Below are 22,167 nucleotides of genomic sequence, written 5' to 3' on the forward strand. Positions count from 1 at the left end.
TCTTCAACACATACAGTGAGTCACTCATTCATGCATCTATGCCCTAAGTAAAACCCCCACCGAATTATACAGACACTCTTACTGATACTCAAAAAAACAACTAATAACCCATATAGACACTCACGTAGCTACTCACCAACCCATGCAGCCACTTATACACAAAGTGAGGGACTGATACAGATATGTACATATTTAAACATTACTCACTAACCCATGTATTCACTAAGATACACTTAATCAGTCAGTTATACAATCAATTTTACAAAAAGAAATCATCCATTTAGACACTTACATACCCGTTTATCCTTCCTTCGACCTTGAGATATACATATATAAAACATTTATTTTTCAGAAAAACACACATTCACTGGATGATGTCATCAGTGAGGTCATTTGAGATGTCATCAGTGATGTCATGAGTGGTGTAATATGTGATGTCATCAGCAGTGCATTGCAGGCGCGCAAGTTATAGTTAGCTGAACTAACTAGAACAGGGGAATTTCTATGGTTTCGTACGAGTGAAATGTCCAACTAACTATAACGCCCCTGAAACCTATATAGTTTTTTCAGTGAATTTCTAAGGTTTTTTAAATGCTAATTTCTAACTATAACATCCCTGAAACCTATGATTTTTTTCAGTGAATTTTTACGTTTTTTAAAATGCTAATTTCTTAACTATAACGTGTCTGAAAACTAGGTTTTTTTTCAGTGAATACATATATAGTTATTATACTACGTATACATGTGAAAATGTCTCGTCGACATGGGAGAGCTAGGAAAGAGTTTCCGTGGAATGATGGTGCAGGGGATATTCACCTAGGTGTTCAGGCTAGTCCTTTGGGAGCAACTGTTTATGTTGCCACTCCAGAAACCGAAACCAGTGATCCGAGGGAAGAGGCCCTGCAGATGGCACACAAAGTGGGGTGCCCAGTCTTGTGCACCGGCGGGGCAGCGAAGTGACAAGCACCACAACCCACAAAAAAGGTAACAAGGGCATTGAATAACACAGGATCTCTTTGTATCTGGCAGGAACAACAAAGTTAAAATCCCCTAGTACCAAAATGTAGAATTAGTACCACAACAGTCTTCAAGAGTACCTGCAATGCTGCTTCTGCCTCCCGTACCCTGGAGGCGGCACATGGGTCACGCGGTACGGTCCTACTGCGGTGGGACGCACACTCGTTGACCTCTCATGGCACTGCTCCACACTTCAGGGAGGACGCTTTCCATTAGCTATGTTTTCTGATGACGTGTCGCGCCGGTCCCGTCCAACAACAGAACTCCTTTAGATCCAAACAGACTCTTCCACTCTCTCACCGGAAGTGAAACCAGGCCACGCAAACACTTTCACAAACAGCCAGCAATCAATCAATCAGTACATTTATAGAGTGCACTACTCACCAGTGAGGGTCTCAAGGCGCTGAAGGTGGGGGGTCGGGGGGGGGGCTACTGCTAGAATAGCCAGGTCTTGAGGTGTTTCCTGAAGGTGAGATGGTCCTGGGTCAGTCGTAGGTTGGCAGGGAGGGAGTTCCACGTCTTGGCAGCCAGGTAGGATAAGGATCTTCCTCCGGTGGTGGTTCTGCTAATCGGTGGGAGGGTGGCGAGGGCGAGGCTAGCGGAGCTTGTGGGTTGGCTTGTAGAACGTGAGGCGATTGTTGAGGTATCGGGGCCCATGTCGTGGAGAGCTTTGTGTGCGTGGGTGAGGAGCCTGAACGGGATCCTCTTGTTGACAGGGAGCCAGTGCAGGTCTCTCAGGTGGAAAGAGATGTGGCTGTGGCGAGGGATGTCGAGGATGAGTCATGCGGATGCGTTCTGTATGCGCTGGAGTCTTTTCTGCAGTTTGGCCGTGGTTCCAGTGTAGAGGGCGTTCCTGTAGTCAAGTCGGCTGGTGACGAGTGCCTGGGAGACCGCCTTTCTTGTTCCGGTGGGGATCCACCGGAAGATCTTTCGGAGCATGCGCAGGTTGTTGAAGCATGAGGATGAGACGGCATTGACTTGCTTGGTCATCGTGAGGGAGGAGTCCAGGATGAATCCCAGGCTGCGTGCGTGGTTCGTGGGTGTCGGTGCGGTTCCCAGCGCTGTGGGCCACCAGGAGTCGTCCAAGGCATATGGGGATGGTCCGAGGATGAGGACCTCCGTCTTGTCAGAGTTCAGTTTCAGACGGCTGAGCTTCATCCATTCTGCGACGTCTCTCATTCCTTCCTGGTTTGCTGATTCTGGTGGTGGCATAGTCTTTGGTGAGGGAGAGTATCAGCTGAGTGTCGTTCGCGTAGGTGATGTTGTTGAGGTTGTGTTTGCATGCGATGGTGGTCATGTAGATATTGAAGAGGGTAGGGCTGAGCGAGGGGCCTTGGGGTACGCCGCAGATAATCTTGGTGGCGGCGGAGCGGAAGGGGGTTGGCGGACTCGCTGGTTTCTGTCGGAGAGGAACAAGGTGATCCAGTCCAGGGCTTTTCCTTGGATCCCGGTGTTATGGAGGCGGGTTATTAGGGTGCGATGGCAGATGGTATCGAAGGCGGCTGGGAGGTCTAGGAGGATGAGGGCGGCAGTTTCCCCGTTGTCGAGCAGGGTCCCGATGTCGTCGGTGGCTGCGATGAGTGTGGTCTCGGTGCTGTGGTTGGTTCGAAATCCAGACTGGGATGGGTCGAGGGAGCCGTTTGCCTCGAGGAATGCAGTCCGCTGTTTAGTGACGGTCTTCTCAATTACTTTTGCAGGGAAGGGGAGAAGAGAGATGGGGCGGAAGCTCTGGAGGTCTTTGGGGTCCGCTGTGGGTTTCTTCAGTAGGGCGTTGATTTCTGCGTGCTTCCAGCTCTCAGGGAAGGTGGCGGAGGTGAAGGAGTTGTTTATCAAGTACCGGATGTGGGGTGCGATGATGGTGTCAGCTTTGTTGTGGTGAGGGCATGGGTCAGAGAGAGAGCCGGGGTAGATGGTGTTCATCACGTGGGTGGTGTCTTCAGTGCTGATGGGAGTCCAGGCGTTCAGGGTGGTGATGGGGTACGCTGGTTCGGTGGCTGGACGCGGGGTCTGGGGGCCGAAGCGGTCGTGTATGTTGGCGATCTTGCGGTGGAAGAACGCAGCGAGGGAGTTGCAGAGGTCTTGCGATGGGGTGATGTCGTTGTTGTTGGCGCTGGAGAGCTCTTTTATGATGCTGAAGAGTTCCTTGCTGTTGTGTGTGTTGTTGTCCAGCCGCTCTTTGAACAATGTCCTTTTGGTGGTGCGGATCAGCTGGTGGTGTTTGCGAGTGGCGTTCTTGAGGGCTGTCAGGTTTTTTGTCGTCTGTTCGTGGCGCCAGGCTTTCTCGAGGGTTCTGAAGGATTTCTTTGAGTCTTTAAGGTCGTCGGTGAACCATGTGGCTCTCCTGTTGCTGGGCTTGCCTGAGGGGTTCTTCAGTGGTCCAAGGGCATCAGCGCAGTTGGTGAACCACTGAGTTAGGTTGAGGGCTGCGGCGTTGGTGTCAGTAGTGTCTGCTGGTGGGTTCTGGCTCAGTGTTCTGGTTAGCTGGTCGGTGGTTACTTTGCTCCAGTATCTGTGGGGGATTTGTTGCGGGCGGTGGTGGGATGTCGTCTTCTTGAAGGTGAAGTGAATGCAGCTGTGGTCGGTCCAGTGTCGTCTGGTGGCGTGGCTGAAGGTGACGCGGCCGCTGGCGGAGAAGATGGGGTCGAGTGTGTGGCCGGCTTCGTGGGTGGGGGTGTTCACCAGTTGCTTGAGTCCCAGGTTGGCGAGTAGGGTGGTGGTGTTGCTGTTGTTGTTGTCCTCCAGGTGGAAGTTCAGGTCCCCCAGGAGAATGTAGTCTGGTGAGGGGAGGGCGTGCGGGCTGATGAAGTCGGCGATGGCTTCACTGAGTTGTCTGCGTAGGCCCGGGGGTCTGTAGATGAGGGTTCCTCTGAGGGTAGTTTTGATGTCAATGTGGATCTGGAAATGTAGGTGTTTGTCAGCGGTGAGGGGGTCTTCGGAATTGGTTGCGACGCTGATGGTGTTCCTGTAAATGATGGCGATTCCTCCTCCTGGTTGGTTGACGTGGTCCTTCCGGGTCATCTTGTAGCAGTCCGGGATGGCTATGGCGATGTCGGGGGCTGAGGAGGTGTTCATCCAGGTTTCCGTGAGGAAGGCACCGTCCGGCGCTGTTGTGTCGAGGAGGTCCCAGAGTTCAACGGCGTGTTTGTGTACGGAGTGGGTATTTAGTAGGATACACTTGAGGTGGTTGTTGTCGTGGTCTGGTCCGGCGGGAGGGGTGTAGGTCCGGGGGCAGGTGAATTTGCAGGCTTGACAGGTGAAGGTCCGTGGGTGCGTTTCGGGGTGGCTCGGTAGCAGGCTGGCGGTCGTCCGGTGTTGAGTGCATGGAGGGTGGCGGTGTCGTATCTTAGTCAGGTCTCCTGGCTTCGGCGGGGGCCAGGGGTTCTGGTGCTGGGCGCGGTCCAGCCGACGACGGGCGCAGACGGGCTTGCCTTTGGCACGCCCGCTGCTCTTTTCGGTCAAAAAGACCACATTCGTTTCTCCTAATTAATCAAATAAACATCTCACTGAAGAACAGGGGCCAGCTTTGATCCGTAAACAGCTGTTACAACTACTTTTTTTACTTTGCGATACCATTATAACGCATGCATTTCCACGCATGCGTTGTACATCACGAAGTCATTAGTACGCATTTTTTCACAACGAATGGTCATTTACCACGCATTCCTTTACAGTGAATTTTTTTGTAAAGGTATGTATGGTAAATGACCATGCGTTCTAAAAAACATGTAGAGGATCCACGTCATTGTAAGGAAACAGAGGCTGGGGATTACTTTTCTAGGGCTTAGGGTAGTGCAGTGGTGTTTAGGTAGTGTAGGGGGTCGTGCTGGGGGTAGTGTTTTAGGGTAGTAGTGTAGGGGTCGTGTTTTAGGGTAGTGCAGTGGTATATGGGTAGTGTAGGGGGTCGTGCTGGGGTAGTGTTTTAGGATTTAGAGTAGTGTAGTGGTATTTGGGTAGTGTAAGGGGTCATGCTGGGGGTAGTGTTTTATGGTTTAGGGTACTGCAGTGGTGTTTGGGTAGTCTAGGGGGGTCTTGCTGGGGGTAGATTTAGGGTTTAGGATAGTGCAGTGGTGTTTGGGTAGTGTAGGGAGTCATGCTGGGGGTAATGTTTTAGGGTTTAGGGTAGTGCAGTGGTGTTTGTGTAGGGGGTTGTGCTGGGGTAGTGTTTTAGGGTTTATGGTAGTTCAGTGGTGTTTGGGTTGTGTAGGAGGTAGTGCTGGGGTAGTCGTTTAGGGTAGTGTAGTTGGGTTTGTGTAGTGTATGGGGTAGTGCTGGGGTAGTGTTTTAGGGTTTAGGGTAGTGCAGTGGTGTTTGGGTAGTGTAGGGGTTCATGCGGGTGATAGTGTTATAGGGTTTAGGGTATGGCAGTGGTGTTTGGGTAGTGAAGGGGGTCGTGCTGGGGGTAGATTTAGGGTTTAGGGTAGTGCAGTGATGTTTGTGTTGTGAGTTGGTCGTGCTGGGTGTAGTATCTTAGGGTTTAGAGTAGTGCAGTGGTATGTGTATAGTGTAGGGGGGTTTAGGGTAGTGCAGTGGTGTTTGGTAAGTGTAGGGGTAGTGTTTAGGGTAGTGCAGTGGTGTTTGTGTAGTGTAGGGGGTCATGCTGTGGGTAGTGTTTTAGGGTTTGATTGATTGAAGGCTTTATTTCGATATAAAAGAATATCATAAAAGCATAATACAATGGATTAAAATCAATATTTACATGCACATTCAATTTACACGATAAAAACATTGTATAAGCAGTTAAGACAAGTATTAAATTGACAAAGCAAGCCTTTTTAAACGAATTAACCAAGACCATTTTAGGAACTTGGATACACCACAAACAAACAAAGTGCGTGTGTCGGACATTAAAATACGTAAGGTCACTTTGTGTTGCCGAGTGCCCAAATGACTACATAGTGGTTTGAGCCACCGCCGCCTCGGGGCTAGATAGGCCGGACATTGAAAAAAAAAAAAAAGATGGGCAACAGATTCAGCACGCGTCGGACATGTCGCACAGAAAGGAGATCGCTGATAGGGAGTTTTCCAACGTGCTAACAATTCATTTACAGGAAGCGTTCCTATTCTAAATTTAAAATACAGGGCACGATCTAGGGGGTTGGATATAATATCGAGATACAGTTCATAAGCCACCACATCCTTGATTTTCATAAAATCTAAAGTCGATTTACAATGTTAGAATCTGTAGAGATTTTGCAAGAGATCCAAGTCCAGTACAGTTTCTTTCGGACGGCCTTGGGGTGCGGGGGGGGGGGGGGGCAGTCCTGGACCCCCACGCCTCTCCGAGATCAATGTCCCCAAGCAAACGTTTCACGTCCCTCACCCACTTGATCTTGGACCAGCCCTCCATTAGCATCACCACAGAGCTTCTGCATATGAAGCCAACTCGGGCACACGCCACAGGCGAGCCCAGAGTAGCAAGGGGCGTAATTGGGCTTGGTCCTTAATCGATCTACAACCCAGGTCCATTAAAACGGGTACGGTGGGGGTGCTCTGAGGGAGGGCCATCAAATCCTTCAAACATTTGCACTCTGATCTAGCTAGGGCTTCAAGGTTACACGTACCCCACAGCTCCGCCCCATACAAAGCAGCACTAACCCCTCTTGCTTTGTAAATCTCCACTACTGGGGCGATCGGCTTAATTAAGGAGGAGCGTTGCTCCTTTAGGAGTGCACCACCCACCCTTTTATGGCCAAGTATCATCTTTTGGATGTGCGAATTCCAGTGCATTGAGTCCGTTAGGCGGATACCTAGGTAGTCGAATTCGGCCACCCTCTCCAAAGGCTCGGAATTCAGCACCGGAGGGCGACCCATTTTTTTGGGGGGGGGTCAAAACCAAATATTTGGTTTTATTGGTGTTAAATAATCAAGCCCCTAAGTGAGCAAAACTCCTGGAAGCTGTTAAGGAGGCTCTGTAGGCCCATAGGAGTCTTTGAAATAAGGAGGATATCGTCAGCAAAAAGTAATGTGGGGATACGCTTGCCCGCCAGGGACGGTGCATCTGCAGGAGTTCTAAGCAGGTGCTCAACCACTCCGTTCACATAGAGAGAGAACAGAGTGGGAGCGAGCACACATCCCTGACGGACACTCCTCCCCACTGGGATCCTGTCCGTTATTTCACCATGCGTGCCCCACCGCACCTGCGCAAAATTGTCAGCGTGGAGCCTCACCAATAAGGACAGGATATACGTGGCAACCCCATCTCCGACAAAACCCTCCACAGCCCCTCCCTTGATACTAGGTCAAAGGCAGTCTTCAGGTCTATAAAGGCCAAATAAAGACTGCCCTTGCCCAGCAACACCACCTTCCAATAAAGAAGAACCAGTCTAAAAGCTTGTTCTATGGTCCCTGTTCCGGAACGAAAACCAGCTTGGTAGTCCGACAGAATGTTATTGTCGTCTACCCACTGAAGCACCCTCCCCAAAATCACTTTGCCCGCCACCTTTTGGGTTGAATCAAAAAGGCTTATAGGCCTATAGTTGGCGGGAACGTCCCGACACCCCTTTTTGAATATCGGGACGACCTCCGCCCCTTTCCAAGATTCTGGGACAGGAGAGCCATTGTTAATAGCGTTAAGCAAGGAAGTGACCAGCTTCCCCCACTCTTTGTAGTTAACACGCAACAGATCACCTGGTAACCCATCAGGTCCAGGAGCTTTAAGGGGCACCAGAGATTTTATTACGCTCTCAATTTCTCTAGGGGTGAATAGATCTCCTGTTGTGTCCCCCTGGGGGTCAGCTGTATAGAGACTGCTATTACGATTAACTGAGGATTCGTCTCATCAGAGGTGTAAAGGGAGCGAAAGTGGTTATACCAGGTTTGGGCTGGGATGTTACATGTAATAAGGGTGCTATCTGATCTGGTCCTGATTCTAATTAGATTCCAGAACCCTCTAGAATCTCTACCAGCACTCGCTTCCATGAGATCAGACCAATACCTATCCTCCCACTCCTTAGCTGTTTTAATGCTCCGAGTATACTTTTTCCTAGCAAGCCTAATCTTTAACGGGGATTTGCTTTCAACAGCAGTAATCAAGGCAGATTTATCCTCCCTGCATTTTTTAGTAAACCAGCCTGGTTGGTTCTTAAGTCTCTTGTCTTTCCCGGCTGGAGGATCTCTAACTGGGAGAAGGAAGAAATTACCCAGAGCATTGGTTAAATTACAGAAAAGAGCTGTCACTTCACTGGGTATCTGGGTGGACAAGTCCAATTTGGTCTGTGCAGTTGCTAGGAGCCCCCTATAGGTAGCAATTTGCCCTCATCCATAGCGACATTGCACCACTTCAGGCGCCTCCCACAATTAGTGGGTCGTACTACTGAAGTGTAGGCTGGTTTAGAGGGCATGTGCGCAGTAGGCTCCCCAAGCCACAAAGGGGCAGAGTCAAGGAGAGGGGATTGTGGTCACTATCAGCTGTGGGTGAAACCACCATATCCCGCACGAAGTTCCACAGATTAACATCGAGGAGAATATAATCAATCCTCGACGTGTGATGCGCCCTATTGTAGGTATGGGCTCCCAAAGGATCCGAGGGTGTCCTCCCGTTCACAGCCCTCAGGCCATATTCTAGGGTCAGGGAATTGAGTTGTATGGCCCTTTGGGACCACCTCCTGATGGGTGGAATAGTTAAAGTGGGAATTCCACTCCTGGCATCTTCTTCGGCAAGGCCCAGGATGTCCTCCGTAGCAAGGGGCTCAAAAGTGCAGTTAAAGTCCCCCGCAACCAGGACATGAGATCTAGCCGGGCACTGTCTAAGAAGGTCCTCCAGGCCTGTAACTGTGGGTAACTGCCAGGGGGCCGAAAGGAGGCTTACATAGACGTTATTAATGTTCAGGGTGAGCCCTCTCTGGGGCACCTTGAGTGAAATTCTGAGTAAATCAGGGAAGTTGGACGTGTGCTGCACGACTTTACACCCAAATGAGACGTCAACCCATATGAGAAGGCCACCTGAGGGGTGACCCTTCCCTGAGGGGGAGGGAACTGCGGGTATGAAGAACGACGAGTACCCCACCTTATGTCAGGGTTCCCTGCTCCATGTTTCTTGGAAAATACAAATTGAGTGGGCCTCTACAAGGGTATTCCAATCTGGAAGATCCATCTTCCTAAAGTGTTTTAGGGTTTAGGGTAGTCCAGTGGTGTTTGGGTAGTGTAGTGGGTCATGCTGGGGGTAATGTTTTAGGGTTTGGGTAGTGCAGTGGTGTTTGTGTGGTGTGGGTGGTCATGCTGGAGGTAGATTTAGGGTTGTGCAGTGGTGTTTGGGAAGTGTAGGGAGTCGTGCTGGGGTAGTGTTTAGGGGTAGGGCAGTGGTGTTTGGGTAGCGTAGGGGGTCGTACTGGGGTAGTGTTTTAGGTAGTGCAGTTGTGTTTGTGTAGTGTAGGGGGTCATGCTGGGTGTAGAATTTTAAGGTTTAGGGTAGTGCAGTGGTGTTTGGGTACTGTAGGGGGGTCGTGCTGGGTTCTAGTGTTTTAGGGTTTAGGGTAGTGCAGAGGTGTTTGTGTAGGGGGTCATGTTTTATGGTAGTGCAGTGGTGTTTGTGTAGTGTAGGGGGTCATGCTGGGGGTAGAATTTTAAGGTTTAGGGTAGTGCAGTGGTGTTTGGGCAGTGTAGGGGTAGTGCTGGTATAGTGTTTTGGGTTTACGGTAGTGCAGTGGTGTTTGTGTAGGGGGTCGTGTTTTATGGTAGTGCAGTGGTGTTTGTGTAGTGTAGGGGGGTCATGCTGGGGGGAGAATTTTAAGGTTTAGGGTAGTGCAGTGGTGTTTGGGCAGTGTAGGGGTAGTGCTGGTGTAGTGTTTTGGGTTTACGGTAGTGCAGGGGTGTTTGTGTAGTGTAGGGGGTCGTGCTGGGGTAGTGTATTAGGGTAGTGCAGTGGTGTTTGTGTAGGGGTAGTGTTTTAGGGTTTAAGGTAGCGCAGTGGTGTTTGTGTAGGGGTCGTGTTTTAGGGTCGTGCAGTGGTGTTTGGGTAGTGAAGGGTGTTGTGCTGGGGGTAGTGTTTTTGGGTTTAGGGTAGTGCAGTTGTGTTTGGGTAGTGAAGGAGGTCGTGCTGGGAGTAGTGTTTTTGGGTTTAGGGTAGTGCAGTTGTGTTTGGGTAGTGAAGGGGGTCGTGCTGGGGGTAGTGGTTTAGGGTAGTGCAGTTGTGTTTAGGTAGTGAAAGGGGTCGTGCAGGGGGTAGTGTTTTGGGATTTAGGGTAGTGCAGTGGTGTTTGTGTAGTGTAGGGGGTCATGCTGGGGGTAGTGTTTTAGGGTTACGGTAGTGCAGTGGTGTTTGTGTAGTGTTGGGGGTCGTGCTAGGGGTAGTGTTTCAGGGTTTAGAGTAGTGCAGTGGTGTGTGTATAGTGTAGGGAGGTTTAGGGTAGTTCAGTGGTGTTTGTGTTGAGTAGGGGGTCATGCTGGGGTAGTGTTTTAGAGTAGTGCACCGGTGTTTGTGTAGTGAAGGGGTTCCTGCTGGGGGTAGTTGTAACAAATAATGAGAAATCCAATGGTATATTGATAAGTCCAGGATTTATTCAGCTGCAGCACAGTACTTCCAACCTTCAAGTTAGCCAAGCCAGTATATCATTTCAGATCATAACAATTCTAAATGGAATGACATGGATAGTGTGCATGCGCAACTAAGAACAAGGATTCTATTAAAAGGGAAATATATACAGGGATAGATTAAAAGGGAAATACCTAGTAAGTCAGAATATAACACATTTTCCCCCTTAAAGAAAAGAAACAGACATGACCTTAAATGCTGTAAATGCAAAAAATCTAGAATGCATAAATAATGTATATATATGAAACAACTATGGCACACATTTTGAAACTCTTCTTACATTCCATCTTTTCCCATCTTGAGTAACAACACTATTATGATAAACTCGCATAACCTTCATTGGCTTACCAAATTTGTTTTCTCCTTTAGCAATGTATCCTGGTTTGCGAATCCTAACAACATCTCCAACCATGAATACTGGTTGCTTAACATTCATCCTAGAATCATAATTGTATTTATATTTGTCTTGTTTGAGTTCCACTTTTTCAGCCACATCCTTAATATTCACATCAGTCACTTGTTGACTACAACTTTTCTTAAACCACCAAGGACATAATCCCGAAGCAGGATCTCTACCTTTTAGTAAACGGAAAGGAGAGACTTCAGTAGTGGCATGAGGTGTAATACGGTATAACCATAACTTTTCTCTCAATTTATCTTTCCACAAACCTCCAGATTTTCGAGCCCAAAGTAAGTCTTCCTTGAGGACTCTATTATATCTCTCCACTAGTCCATTACCTTGTGGTTCATACAGAGCTGTAGTACAATGCTTAATTCCATACGTGCTCAAAAATTCTGACATGAGTGAGGACTTGAACTGTACCCCATTATCTGATACAATACACTCAGGAGAACCTTCTCTGGAAAAAATCTCTTTTAAAAACAAAATAACACTTTCAGTATTTGGATGAGGTACAAGTTTGACCTCAGGCCACTTTGAGTGATAGTCCACAGCAACAATGGCAAACCTACATTCTTGTGGTAAGAAATTGAACGGACCAGCGATATCAATCCCTAACTTTTGCCATGGATGATCTGGCCACTTCACAGGAACTAAAGGTGCCGGATCACACTTACACGACTTATCACTCTCAATGCATTCAGGACACTCCCTGACAAACTTATCCACTAATCTATCAACTCCTGGCCACCAGAAACTAGACCTGATCAGTCTTTTCATAGAAGACATTCCCATATGACATTCATGACTCATTTGTAAAATAACACCTCTTACAGCCAACGGTGGAATGCATTTTCCAGCTCTGAACAAAAGATCTCCCTCAATTGCCAACTCATCAGCAACGTTGTAGAATGGTGTAATCTCAGCAGGAATACACTCTTTGGAAGGCCATCCCAGCCTTACATAGTCCCTGACCTTACACAACAAATCATCCTCATTCATACCTTTCGTCCACATGTCTTCTGATATAACCTTGTATTTTTCTGAAAACATTTCAGAAATACTGGTTACCACCTCTGTATCTTCTTCAACTCCAGAGTTAGTACAAGGCAATCTAGACAAACAGTCTGCAGTCACATTTAGCTTTCCAGGTACGTACTCAATGTCAAAACTATATTCTTGCAAACGTGACATCAATCTTGCAATGCGAGCTGTGGCATTTAACCCTCCACCAGGTGAGAGAATGCTCACCAATGGTTTGTGATCAGTGCGTATTAAAAATCTTGCACCCCAAATGTAATTCCGGAAATGCTCAACGCCCCATACACATCCTAACAACTCCTTTTCTATGACAGCATACCGTCTTTCAGTTTGGTTCAAAGATCTGGATGCAAACGCAACGTTCCAATCTTCCTTTCCAGAACTTTGTGAAAGTACACAACCTAACCCATAAAGGCTGGCATCTACTGTCAATATGCAAAGTTTATTCAAACAAAATGGCTTTAAAGTAGGTGCTGACACCATATCGAGTTTGACACTTTCGAAAGCATCTTGCTGTTTAGATCCCCACAAAAACTCTACCTCCTTCCTTGTTAACTCCCTTAACGGCTCCATCTTGGTCGCAAAGTTTGCAATAAACTTACTGTAATATTCACACAGTCCTAGGAACGACAACAACTTGTCCTTACAATCTGGTGCAGGAGCCTTTAAAATAGCGTCTACCAAAGATTTTTTTGGAGCAACACCATTACCAGAGATTGTGTGTCCCAAATATTCTATAGTTTTTTTAAATAACTTACACTTCTTACTCTTAATAGTAAGTCCAAACTTATCTAACATCTTGCACACATTCCTCAGATGCTCCATGTGTGTCTCATCATTTTTGGAGAAAACCAAAATATCATCTTGGAAGCACTTCACGCACTCACTCATGTCCTTGAATATATGGTACATAGATCTCTGAAAAACAGAGGCTGCCGACGCCAAACCGAACGGCATACGTTTAAACTGGAACAACCCCTGGGGTGTGATAAAAGCAGTGAGATGGCGTGACTCCTCTGCTAACACAACCTGATGATACGCCGATCTCAAGTCCAACGTGGAAAATATAATACCACCTCCCAGCATACTCACAACTTCGTTGATATTGGGCAGGGGATGACAGTCTACCACTATATTTGCATTGAGCGCTCTCAAATCTATGCACAACCTCAAAGATTTGTCAGGTTTGCGTGCCAAAACCATTGGCGAAACCCATTCGGATGACTCTATTTCTTCTATGACATCATTTTTTAACATGTCATTGAGTGCGTCACTTAATTCTTCTCTAACATTAAGTGGTACTGGCCTAAGTTTTTGTACAACTGGCATAGCTCGTTGTTTAAGCTTGATGACATGAGTGAAACCACTTAATTTACCTAATTTGTCTGAAAACACACTAGGAAACTCATCCGACAAAATCTTCCAAACATTACTCTCTTCTACTGATCTGATACTATCTTCTGACATATCACAATCATATGACACCATGACCGGATCTTTGTTGCGTGGATTCAACGTAATGTGAAGTCTGAATTGATCCCGCCACCCCAAAACATTCACTCCCTTCACAGCCACATACAGTTTGATATATGCAGATTGATCTTTAAAATAAATCATGGAGGCAATATATCCTATAAAATTAATACTTGATTCATTGAAACCTTTAGCCATAATGTCGGGAGGACACAATTCACTTTTAGAAATTATGTTCCTGTACTTTTCATCAAAATACTTTTCAGTTATGATGGTCCAAGGAGACCCAGAATCAGCCATCAACTCTAACTCTACTCCTTTAAACCTAACAACACATTTTGGAGACTCCAAATAATCCTCCTCAAGCAAACTTATACTTATAATAGACACAATCATCCCACTTACTCTGTTTGATTCATCAGACACAGCATGTTCATATCTAACCAGACTTGAATCATAGTCTGTTTCATCTCTCACACAAGAAACTTCCTTTTTCTTGAAATAATTTCCTTTATCCCCACCTTTCTTTTTGTCTTCTCTACATGAGTTGGAAAAATGACCCACTTTTCCACACTTGTTGCACTCCTTGCCTAAAGCAGGGCAAAATTTAAACGTAGCAACATGATTGTAACTCCCACATCTAAAACACACGATGCGGTTACGTGGTCCAAACTTATGACTTTGGGGACCTCTTGCAAAATTGTTCATTGCACATACTTCTTCAGTTAACTTATCACTCTTACCACTTTTATTGCTTGTTTCCTCTATTGTTTTCATCCATTTGTTAGACTGCTCAAAAGCTTTAGCAGTAGAAATACACTCCAATAGAGTTGGGTTACCCACGATCCACAACTGTTCTTGTGTTTTCTTGCATTTAACATTCACAATTATGTTATCTCTAAGCATTTCATCTGTCATATTACCAAAATTACATGGCATGACTAAAGCTCTCAAACCTGTTAGAAAATCATCAAAAGATTCATTTTCTTTTTGCGTTCTGGTATAAAACTTGTATCGATTTAAAGCTAGACTAGTGGTGGGTTTAAAACGTGTTTCAACACGAAACATGGCCTCATCAAAAACCCCATTATCACCAGGAATGGATGGTAAATTTCTGAAAATAGCTTGCCCTTCAGATCCCAGGCAATGTAAGAAAATATTTTTCTTCCTTTCATTCCCCATCCTTTCCCCATCAATAGCTTTTAAATAAGTCATAAACTCCTCCTTCCATCTGTTCCACGGAATGGGAGGATCGCCTTTGCTTTGTAAGAATTTTGAAGGAGGATCGAACTGCATATTAATTATTAAAAGCAAGTATCACAGCAATGAACAAAATAAATGAAATGTAAATAGCATAAACAAATGAAACACAATAAAAAATGAAAAAAAAAATACCATACACTAACTGCTATTAATTAATGAGATATAAGTTAATGAGTACACCAGCTGTGTACATCAGCGAACATCCAATGAAATCTGCATAGGAGTAATATTCCAATGTGCAGTAAATCTCCTCAAATTCAGTCCAAAAGTACCTTCGATCGTAGTGCCTTCGTTGCAGTGCCTTCGTTGTTCAAAAGTTATTATACGTGGCACAAATACCCTGAGCGAGACGCGCTGTGAATAAACAACTTCTAAAACGCGTTGCAAACCCTCTCAGGGAGACGCGCTCTCCTTCGTCGCAGCGTCCGTAAACTTCAAACAGTAAACAAATATGGCCGCCGCGTAGACGTTGCGCATTACGTCATGCGTTCCGTTTTCCCGTCTCCATGGATACAGCACGCTAAGCAGCGCACGGAAAGGGAAACAGAAAACTTTACTCGCGTGCCGTTTTCAAAGGTAAACGCGATGTATTTGTTTAAACGCTGTAAAAATTCATGGAAAAACTTACAAAGATCGTAGTTTTCACGTAATGCAATGATAGAAAACGGTGATAGCGGTTGTCATTCAGGTTCACTTAGAGTTCATAGAACATTACGTAGTTCCAGCAAAATGGATGTAGAAACGGATCTTTCCTTGTATCCTTGTAGGCACAGGTCACACTCCAAAACGATAGCTTTTGGAGGAAAATCCAAGTACTTTTGAAAAGTAAATCCACAATCCAAGAGCTTCTGGAAATGGGTAAAGGACTGCAAATACTCCAAAAACTTCCCAATTTCCAGTTTTGTACCACTCCTGTGCTGCTGATGTAGAAGTAGTAGGTACTGGTCACCCTCGTCGCCAATTTGTAACAAATAATGAGAAATCCAATGGTATATTGATAAGTCCAGGATTTATTCAGCTGCAGCGCATTACTTCCAACCTTCAAGTTAGCCAAGCCAGTATATCATTTCAGATCATAACAATTCTAAATGGAATGACATGGATAGTGTGCATGCGCAACTAAGAACAAGGATTCTATTAAAAGGGAAATATATACAGGGATAGATTAAAAGGGAAATACCTAGTAAGTCAGAATATAACAGTAGTGTTTTAGGGTTTAGGGTAGTGCAGTGGTGTTTGTGTAGGGGGTTGTGGGGTTGTGCTGGGGTTAGATTTAGGGTTGTGCAGTGGTGTTTGGGTGGTGTAGGGAGTCGTGCTTTGGAGTAGGGCTTTGGAACTATCGAGCAAGCATTAAATCTTACCCTGCTGACATCCAAATATACCCATGCCAAAACAGGTACTATTTTTATGACATATGTGGATTTGTCCTCCGCATTTGACTGTGTCTCACATACCAAGCTTTGGTCGTTGCTGAGCGAGATGGGGGTAGATCCTCCTCTTTTGGATTTTTTAAAAGGAACTCTACAGCGAAGGTGAGGTTCGGGACAAGAGGAGAACTAACAGCACCATTTAGGGTAGAGCGGGGAGTGAGGCAAGGCTGTGTCCTCGCCCCCTTTCTTTTTTCACTATATACCAACGGCCTCGAAGAGTGTATGTTGAAGGGGGGGGAGAGACCTCCCAAAAGTAAAAGGCCGTCTGATCCCCGCCCTGCTCTACGCGGACGACGCTGTCATTTTAGCCCGAACTCCGAATGAATTACAGAAATCATTAACTAAATATGCAGATTTTATGGCTGCCTTGGACCTGCATATAAATGTTAAAAAAACTTTTGTTATGGTGGTTGGTGGATCAAAAAAACCTGTAAAGTCCATCTTTCTGAAAGAACAAAAAATTGAAAGAACCTCGCAATACCCCTATTTAGGTATCATGATAGATGATGCCCTAAATTGGAAAGCGGCGGTAGAGGCAAGGAGACATCTTTTTAAACGAGCGATTATGGCACTAATGAAATTTTCAAATAGACTTGGAAAAAAACCTCCAGTGGAACTGCTACAAATATATGCTGCGAAGTGCCAATCCATAGCATTATACGGTGCAGGGATCTGGGGGCATATAAATACTGGCCCCATTCAAAAAGAGGAAAACATCTTTACGAGATTCCTTCTATCATTACCACGAGGCACTTCCACCTATGCCTCACACATAGAATTGGGAATCCCATTCATCGAAGATTTGATCAAAATCCAACCTCTTATGCTTTGGAGAAGAGTCTGGTTATCCGAGGAAAACAATTTGACAAAAAGCATCCTACGAGATATCATGGAGTTGGACCATGTCAAAAAAATACCCTGGCTCTCCTATATTAGACACTTCTTTTGTGATCTGGGGATTCAGAAATACTACTACAACCCAGAACAATTAAAAGAAATTTATAAAAAAGAACTAAAGCAAATGGCACTGAGCCACTTGGATTCCCTGAGACTATCAACGCTGGCCACAAAAAAATCTGTTACGCATGCAATCATCATACAGCAGTCTCCGAAAATTCAGCCATATCTCACACTAGAGATTTCCACCTATGAAAAGATGCTCCTAATAAGGTTCAGATTGAACCTATTCTTCAGACTGGTGACTTTTCCAGAAAAAAATAACTGGAGCACTCAGATGGCCTTGTGCCCTTGTGACGATCATTCCCAACAGTCCACCATCCATACAATACTTTTCTGCAAGTTCTATCATCCTCTCCGAAAGACATGGCTTATCCCCTTATTAAAACAAGCATTTGCAATGCAATAGGTCTCGCATTAGGAAAGTTTGAGCTATTGGTATTGTAAATGACAATTTTTCTATTTCTGTGTTGGTTTTGAAAATAGCGAAATTAATAGCTATGTCATTTACAATGCCAATAGTTATAACTTTCGCAAATGTGACACCTATAGCATTTGGAATGCAATATGTGTTGTATTTACGTGACTTAGATGTATTGATATTACAAATAACAATGGCTTTTAATTTTTTGAAATATAGTTAGAGGGAGGGCGATGGAGTGAGGGAGGGCGATGGAGTGAGGGAGTGCGATGGAGTGAGGGAGGGCGATGGAGTGAGGGAGGGAGGGCGATGGATAGGTGGTTGTGTGTGGTTGGGGGTGTTTGTGTGTTGTGGGTGGGGGGTGTGTGTTGTGGGTGGGGGGTGTGTTGTGGGTAGGGGTGTGTGTGGGGGTTGTGTGTGTGGGGGTGTTGTGTATGTGTTTTGGTTGTGTGCGCGATGGCTCAGCAAGATCTAAAAAAGTAGACACTACATGTAAATCGTTTTTTCATTTTTCAATCCGAGATAAAAAATCCAAACTCCAATTCGAGGGATAATGCTTGCTGGGTGAAAATAGAGTACCCTTTCCTCCCTGAAAAAAACGACGAATGGTAAGATTCCATCGTTGGATACAGTAAAATAATCAGAGTAACAGGAAGGACGACTTCCATAATAAAGCGAGAAGGGCAGACGGACTCGGTGTTGACATTAAAAGAAGGCTCTTGGCAGATGGTCAACGCCTTTTAAAAAAAATCCAGGTCAAAGAACGAGATGGGCACTCACAATATGCGACGGGGTTGTATCTGAAGGGAGGCTCTCTTGGAGGGGGAGGGGAGGAGTAGAGCAGATGTGAGCGGTAAAGCTCCATGAATGATACATTTTATTCTGGCACTGCAATAGTGTGCTCATTATTTCTGAAAGACATGCTTCAATATAAATCAAACTAAACTCGAGCATTATCTCAAACACGTAACTTAATTTACCAAGGAACAGTACTCCATGGGACGTTTTCTTCATTGAACATGACGAAAGGGGCTAAGGCTACTGCATTTTCTAGGAAGTCGTGCAGTTCAGAGGGGGCACAACAAAAACAGTGGCGTTCCAGTGCCTAGAAGACAATATCAGCAATTACAGACAGCCAATTTGTGGAAGGCAGCAAGGCAGACACCCCCACGGGCACTGCCTCAAAACATCACACGCTCGACTGGCATTAAAGCGAAGTCCGCGCCATCGTTTCTCGTGGACAGTCGGATTCTACAATAACATAACTATATTAGTGGGGGTGAGGCATTGTATCTCCTAATGAAGAGCTTTTTCTTTGTTTTTCGAATCAAGAGTTAACAAACAAAAACAAGAGAGGCGCTTGGAACAAAAGTGCAGATAGTGAGGTATAACATGCTGGGTGGGGAGCACGAGGCAAATGCAAACCCGCTGCGTGGACAGCGAGCCATGGCTGAGAGCACACGGACAGAGTGTGAACGGCCTGGGCACAGACAGGGTAAGGACCACAGGGCACATGCAATGGGAGGAGCTTGCTCATTCACGCAGGGCGCTGACCGCTGCCACCTTATTTCATCACATTCCATAGACATTACACCGAAAGTGCCTTAAGGCGCCGGAGTTCAGGCTGCGCGCTACATGGAAAGCATACTCTTACTTGCCGCCTCTGCGTCGTCTCGTGCTGTGCAGCCAGTGGGGGCCCTGCTTGATAATGGCGCTACAGAAGAGGTCAGAGCGCCCACTTCCAATGCCTGTATCCCCCCCACCCCATTCCCACCGAGGGGCCAAGGCAGCAACAAGACGTGCTTTGAGGCAACATTTCTCAGACAACCCTGCATCCAGTACGGTAAATAAATACCGCAAGTCACCGCCTTCCGTCACTCTGCCGGCCTGCGACCAGGAAGTCAGGCAGGCCGGCGCGACAACAGGAAACAGGAAGTAGGAGGGCGGGAGCCTACCCCGCCTCCCACGGAAGAGCCGCGATTGGACGGAGCCGCCGTGTTTGGAGCACCGGAGCAGGCAGGAGCCTACCCTGCGCCGAAGGAGGGAAGAAGAATCCTGCTGCCGGGCCCTGCAGCTGAGGAGAGCCGCCGCACGAAGGAAGCCGGTGAGTGGGTTGCTGAGCGGGGGAGGGGGGAGGCGGGGAAAAGCATGTGCGCGCACGAGTGCGGGCGGGCGGGCTTTGTGTGCGTGCGTGTGTGTGACTGTGGGGGAGGGGGGTGTGTGTGTGTGTGAGCGAGTGTCTGTGTGCCTGCGTGTGCATGCGCTCGCCTGTGTGTGCATGCATGCAGAGGGGTGGGGGCTGCCTGCCTGCGTCTGTGCAAGGGCTGTGAGTTACTCTGCGCATGCGCGGGGACTCTGCGCATGCGCGGATCAGACGCGCGCTCCCGCGGTGAAAACTGCGAGCTCGTAACAGATTGGTGTCCTCATTCCCAGCATTCTCACTAACGGGCCACAATAGGTCTGAAGCAGACACCTTCAATGCTCACGCATTGAGGGTAGGTCTGCTCGACCTAAAAATGGGGCTATAGACAATGTCGCCCAGCGATGCTAGCACTCCAATTCTTGGACTCTGAATGCACTGTGTACCACGTATTAAACTTTTTAAAATGTATCATGAGACACAGAAATAATTTGTAACTGTAACTTACTATTCTTCGCTTTTCGTAATAAGTGGGCAAAAATGATCCTTTGATTTTAATATTCAATTGTAATCTTTTTTTAAAAAAACTGAATGTTTGTATAACTAGGTTATCTTTTATGGCTTTTTCAACTGCAAAAACCGAATAAAGATTATTATTATTATATACACATAATAAAGCAAAATTGAACGTTGAGTTTTTAAATGTTCTGTAAATGTGGAGGAATTTTAAAATTTCCAACCTTTCGATTAAAAAAATGTACTTTTGATTTCTGCATATTTTTCGTGAAATAAATAAATTACATAATTTATGTATTAATTTGAAGTACACCTCTATCTGTATTGCTTTGAGGTTCAAATCTTAGAAACGGTTTAGATGGGGGTTCCCATCTTCCAGTAATCATTCAGTAGGGGTCAACAGAAATCAAAAGGTTAAGAAATGTTGGTTTAATGGGTCAAGAGACTGATCTACAAAGACTCATATGTATCCTGCTGGTCACAGATGTTAAACATAGAGAACAAAAATGCAGAAGGGTAAAGGCACCTACTACAGATATATGTGTGTTTCCTGCAGTCCAGAGATGCTGGTCCTTATGAGAAAGTTCAGTGGGTTAACGCATCTACTGCAGAGTTCGGCACCTGGGACATTGGTCACAGGTTTAAATCAAAGTGAGATATTTCAAGCTTGATGATGTCTGATGACGTGAAAACTACTTCTCATGTAGTTGAATGATCATCTAATGACTCTGGGATGGCTTCTAAAGTCATCCTGTTTGACCTGGGTGAGCTGTGTCTCACCTGAATGCCACAGGTATAAATAAACCCTAATAAGATATCTCCCTGCCAGTAATACATGAACAGCGGAGCATTCTGTGACTAAAAATAGAAAGGATCTGACATGTCGATGTGTTTGAATGACAGCAATCTATACTTTATAAAAAAACAAATAAAGCTACATGTAACTGTCAGTTCGGGTAACAGCGAGGCTAAATATATTATGTGGAGTAACATGCAGAGGAGGTCAGCAACCACAACCTCACCCCAACGCTTAATTATAATTAATTCACACACACACCCCTCATCTAAATAAACTACTTTGAAATTATAAAAGTCTCATTCATGTGGACTGCATAAATCAATAAAGAAACACATCAAAGGAATAAACCAATGAAACATTTGCAAACATTCATACATCCCTATCGTAGAGCACAGGCGACAGTTTGCCTAATTTTCCGCAGAATCCTTTCCCTGTAACATCCTCACCACCACTTAATTCCCTGGCGGGCACAACTCACAAATCTAGCCCGAGGTTTATGCCTGAACTGTAGGCCGCATCTTCTATGCTGGGCCTCCGGAACTCCTCCGACCCCACAGAGGTATGGGCCAGGTAAGGACTCTCCTAACTTAAAAAATGCCATAGTCATACTCACTGTTTAACGTTGTCCCCCAACGCTTCGCTCAGACTTTTCTTGGCTGCTTCCAGCTCGCTCACGAAAGTCGCCATCTTTGAGCCCACCCGCACGACTTCTCGCAGAGAGAAAGCTTGAAAACAGAAAAACACCGCCGAATAACAAACCAAAGTGCGCCCGCTCGCCTCAAAATGTGTTCACAAAAACTGGTTGAATTATAGCACGCATGCGCGGGAAGAGTGTCACTACCTTCCCAGTCACACATGTTCTCTCAGGAGAAGTGAAATGTTAAACTGTGTTTGCTTTGCACATTGAAGAACGCTGAAAGTTCTTTCGGGCTTCAAATATTTACTCATCAATACAAATATTTTATTTATGAACTATTTTAAACGTAGTGTACGTCTTTCTCATCTTTATTTCGGCGTTGTTTTGATGCTATGGCCTGCTATTTTTGTTAGTTTCCATGTTTGTAACATTTCTCTCATGTAACGTAACTGGTTCTATTGTACAGTGCTCTGACACCTTCGGGTAAAGTCAGCGCTTTATAAAAATGCATTAATGAAATAAATAAATGAAAATTACAACAACA

The 22,167-nt window shown here is 45.9% G+C and overlaps 1 protein-coding gene across 1 annotated transcript in view; it reads right to left on the minus strand.

The window, feature by feature from the left end:
• Positions 1–21,760, minus strand: part of TADA1 (transcriptional adaptor 1) — a 198,956-nt gene extending 177,196 nt beyond the window's left edge. Inside the window, exon 1 of the mRNA XM_086956343.1 lies at positions 21,600–21,760. Coding sequence (XP_086812469.1) covers positions 21,600–21,673 — 74 coding nt within the window. The 5' untranslated portion in view covers positions 21,674–21,760. The remainder of the gene's footprint in view (positions 1–21,599) is intronic.
• Positions 21,761–22,167: the final 407 nt, after the last annotated feature.

Source organism: Lissotriton vulgaris, chromosome 1_1 (genome assembly GCF_964263255.1).
Source record: "Lissotriton vulgaris chromosome 1_1, aLisVul1.2, whole genome shotgun sequence".
NCBI lineage: Eukaryota > Metazoa > Chordata > Amphibia > Caudata > Salamandridae > Lissotriton > Lissotriton vulgaris.